A 3643-nucleotide genomic window follows, 5' to 3' on the forward strand; every position below is an offset into this window, starting at 1 on the left:
CCCCCCCACACACACACACACACATACACACAAACAGACAAGGGGCAGACATACAGAGATTGAGAGAGGAGAGAGAGAGAGAGAGAGAGAGAGAGAGAGAGAGAGAGAGAGAGAGAGAGAGACAGACAGACAGACAGACAGACAGACAGACAGACAGACAGACAAAAAGACAGATAGAGATGCTAGGAAAGACAGTAGGTGGCAGAGAGAAACCAAGCGATGGAGAGAAAGAAGCAGGGAGAGAAGGAAGCAGGGAGAGAAGGAAGCAGGGAGAGAAAGAAGCAGGGAGAGAAAGAAGCAGGGAGAGCAACAGCCAAAACGTGAGTTTCGTTTACCTTGCCAAAAGCTAGGTCTTCTCCTATCCTCTTTGCTGGTCCGTTTCCCGCTCTCGTTCTTATTCCTGGAGACAGTCCAGCCGACAGAGCCCGGCGGGCCCAGGTCCCTCATTACTTGACTGCTATTCCCGTTTGACATGTCCGCCTCCCCGCTGTCCGCCGTCTGCTCAACTTTCGTCGTCGTCTTCTTCTTCTTATTCGTGGACGATGACCAGAATGAGACACCATTGTCCACAAAAGGACGGTCGTTTGCCATTTCAAATGTCTGCCATTTCGATTCGGCGTTGTCCAACGCTTGTTCAAAGGAATCCTCGTGGTCTTGTTCTAAACGCGTTGTTGCGAAATTCTCCTTTCTGTTGACCTCCTCTTCTGCACGATTCCTCATTTTGTTGGCTCTGTGGGCAACCGACGTTTCGAGGTTCCCGAGTGTGGATGGATCGGTGGTGGTGGAGGAGGAGGAGGAGGAGGATGACGACAAGGAAGGGGACGGAGAAGAAGAAGAGGAGGAGGAGGAGGGTGAGGGTGAAGATGAGGAGGAATTAGAAAAGGGAGGGAGAGGAGCAGGAGGCGGCTGCCGAGGGCCTCTGGCCCCCGCCGCACCCCCCACTGACGTCACCTGCGAGGACAGGAGGAGCAAGGACACCGTAATCACGAATGTCAAGGTCACTGTACGAGCCAGCATGGCTGGACAAACATGCGACCTCTGAGTCGTGGAGTTACTTCCGGGTTGGATTACCACCCCCTCGGTGTGTCAAGGTCAAAGGCCACGCGGGGTCGCGTGGGGGGAACAGAGGAGTGGAGGCGTGGAGGCATTTTCTCCGGAACACACGAGTACGGGGGCTCACATCCACGGATGTCCTCGCCTGGAACGGACAGAACAGTCACGCCCTGGGAGCAAAAAAACCTTTTTGTTGAAGTAAAAGACGTCAGGCTAATCCCCACTACAGTGAACACTCTAACTGACAATTTCTCATTCAAGACTTATGTATAGGAAACGTTTTCACAATTACTTCGGCAACACTTCTTTCTTGTTTATAACATTCTCAAACTCGGTGGGAACACGTTTTCAAATTGTCGAACGCAACTTTCAAAAGAAATCAGAAAAACGTAATCTTTCACCTTACCACAAAACACAGGTAACAACTGCGATTTACAAAGATGATCTTTTAAATCACTCAAGATGGCATACACTGCTATCGAGAATCGGTTCAGATTTTATCTGTTTTCTACCGAGACTCGAACTTCAGATCACTCGCGTAACACCTCTCACGAGAGCAAGCAGAAAGAATGAATAAATTTCTCAGCACGGGCACACAGACACAAGGCTAGGAGCGCTAGAAGAACGACGCGGCGACGATCTATCCAATACTGCCAGCATTCCGACAGTAGCCGTGATAATTTTGCACTGGAACAATGATAATTTGATCAAAAGGCACACTGCTACGACTCCTTATTAAGATAGTACAGCTCTCCGAATGACGATGGCAAATCATGTTTTGCATAATATCGCAACAAAGACAGCAACAAAACCACTGTAGCAGCAGCTGCGGGGCCCGGCCGCCAACCGGAGTGTGGGGGGTTGTGTTACAGCACTCTTTGCATTCTGTCTGCCTCTCCTCTCAGGCCCTCATTACCGCGTGCATCGACAACCCCAAACACAGGAATTGATCTCAGGGCCACGCCAAGGTTTATGCAAAGACCTCACCGTGAATCACCACAACACTTGAAATACAAAACAATAACAGGCGAAAAATTTCAAAATCTCGCAAAAAATTATTTTTTTAAAAAGAATCAGCGGGATTAAGGAGTGCTACGGTAGGAGGTATAAACAATGTTTGGCGAAAAAATTGAAAAGCTCGAGTTGAAAAAAAGAAAGGTGTAGAGTTTGAAAAACAGCGTGAACTTCTCCTTTGTCTTCTGTCCCTAGTTATCGTCTTTTAAGCGAGTTGTGAGTCGGTCGGTTCAACTCACGCGCGGGTATTTATAACTCCAGAGGCAGAAAGCTGTTGACATTACGTGGCATCGATCATGCAGCTGAGCCAACGACCGGCGTCTTGAAAGCTCAGGCTGCTTCTGCTGCTGCTGTTGCTGTTGCTACTGTTGATGCTGATGCTGGTGATGGTGGTGGCGGTAATGGTGGGGGCAGTTACAAGATGTTTGCAGTTGCGTCAACAACAAATTCTGAGCTATCAGACGTGGATGTTGTGAGCGCAGTACTGGGGGGAGATTTCACCACCGTTCGTGAATCTTGGACTCAGGCACATGTGAGTGGAGAACGAGAAACCATCATCGCAAACCTGGAAGAGAGGAGAGGTGAAAGTAAGCAATACATAATATAGAAGGGAAAAAAAAGTACAAATCCTAAGTGTATGTCAGAACATATGTTTGTTAGCAATCATTTTTATTCGTGAGACTGCAAGTGTGAATACATGTGACAGTGTATATTTTTGTATGTTTGAAAGGCACACAGACAAAAACAGAGAGACAGATGGAGGTGGAGAGAGATAGGTAGAGAGGCAGGAAGAGAGACAAATTGAGAGACAGAACAAGAGAGAGAGAGAGAGAGACAGAGAGAGAGGGGGGAGAGAGAGAGGGGGGTAGAGACAGAGCGAGAGAGAGAGAGAGAGAGAGAGAGAGAGAGAGAGAGAGAGAGAGAGAGACGGGGGAGAAAGGAGAGAGGCGGGGGAGAAAGGAGAGAGACGGGGGAGAGAGAAGAGAGAGGGGGTGGTGTAAGCAGTAGGCATCAGAAAGTAGAAGAAAAACGTTGGAAATTTGACGAAATTCCATTCCTAAAGGACACTCCCTAGAGAGTGAATGGCCATTTTCAACAAAATCCTCAAAATAACCAAAACTTTAAAAAAAAAATGACCCACTGCAGATTCGAACCACAACAGCCCGCACGGTAATTCAACATAGTACCAACTGAGCTATGGCACGTGTGAGGGACGGAGTGAGAGCATAGCATTAACTCACTGATGATGGAAACGCTGGCCATTCGAAAACGTTTGATGAGATGCCGTTTTTGAGACGCTTTAAAAAGTTATCGTAAAAGAAGCAAGTTCCATACCATACGTACTCATTCGGCACTAAAATTATAAGATCTATTTGTGTTGCAAGTGCCGTAAAACTCTTACTCTTACTCTTACTAAAACAACCACTCTCCAGACCTATGTCTCCTTAATAATAATAATAAATAGCATTTGTATAGCGCATATCCCCGCTCAACAGCAGGCTCTATGCGCTTTACACTATATTATTACCCCAGCAGACCATAGAACACTCCGAAACATTCTCAGCTTCCGCGGAAG

General features: G+C 47.5%; 1 protein-coding gene across 1 annotated transcript in view; it reads right to left on the reverse strand.

Annotated features, from left to right (window-relative positions):
- Positions 1–804, reverse strand: part of LOC101849282 — a gene marked incomplete at its 5' end in the record, with an annotated part of 84070 nt that extends 83266 nt beyond the window's left edge. Inside the window, 1 exon segment of the mRNA XM_013080818.2 lies at positions 336–804. Within this exon segment, the coding sequence (XP_012936272.1) occupies positions 336–804 (469 nt within the window).
- Between the last annotated feature and the right edge of the window lie 2839 nt (positions 805–3643).

The sequence above is a fragment of the Aplysia californica genome, unplaced genomic scaffold (assembly GCF_000002075.1).
Source record: "Aplysia californica isolate F4 #8 unplaced genomic scaffold, AplCal3.0 scaffold00101, whole genome shotgun sequence".
NCBI classification, from domain to species: Eukaryota; Metazoa; Mollusca; class Gastropoda; order Aplysiida; family Aplysiidae; genus Aplysia; species Aplysia californica.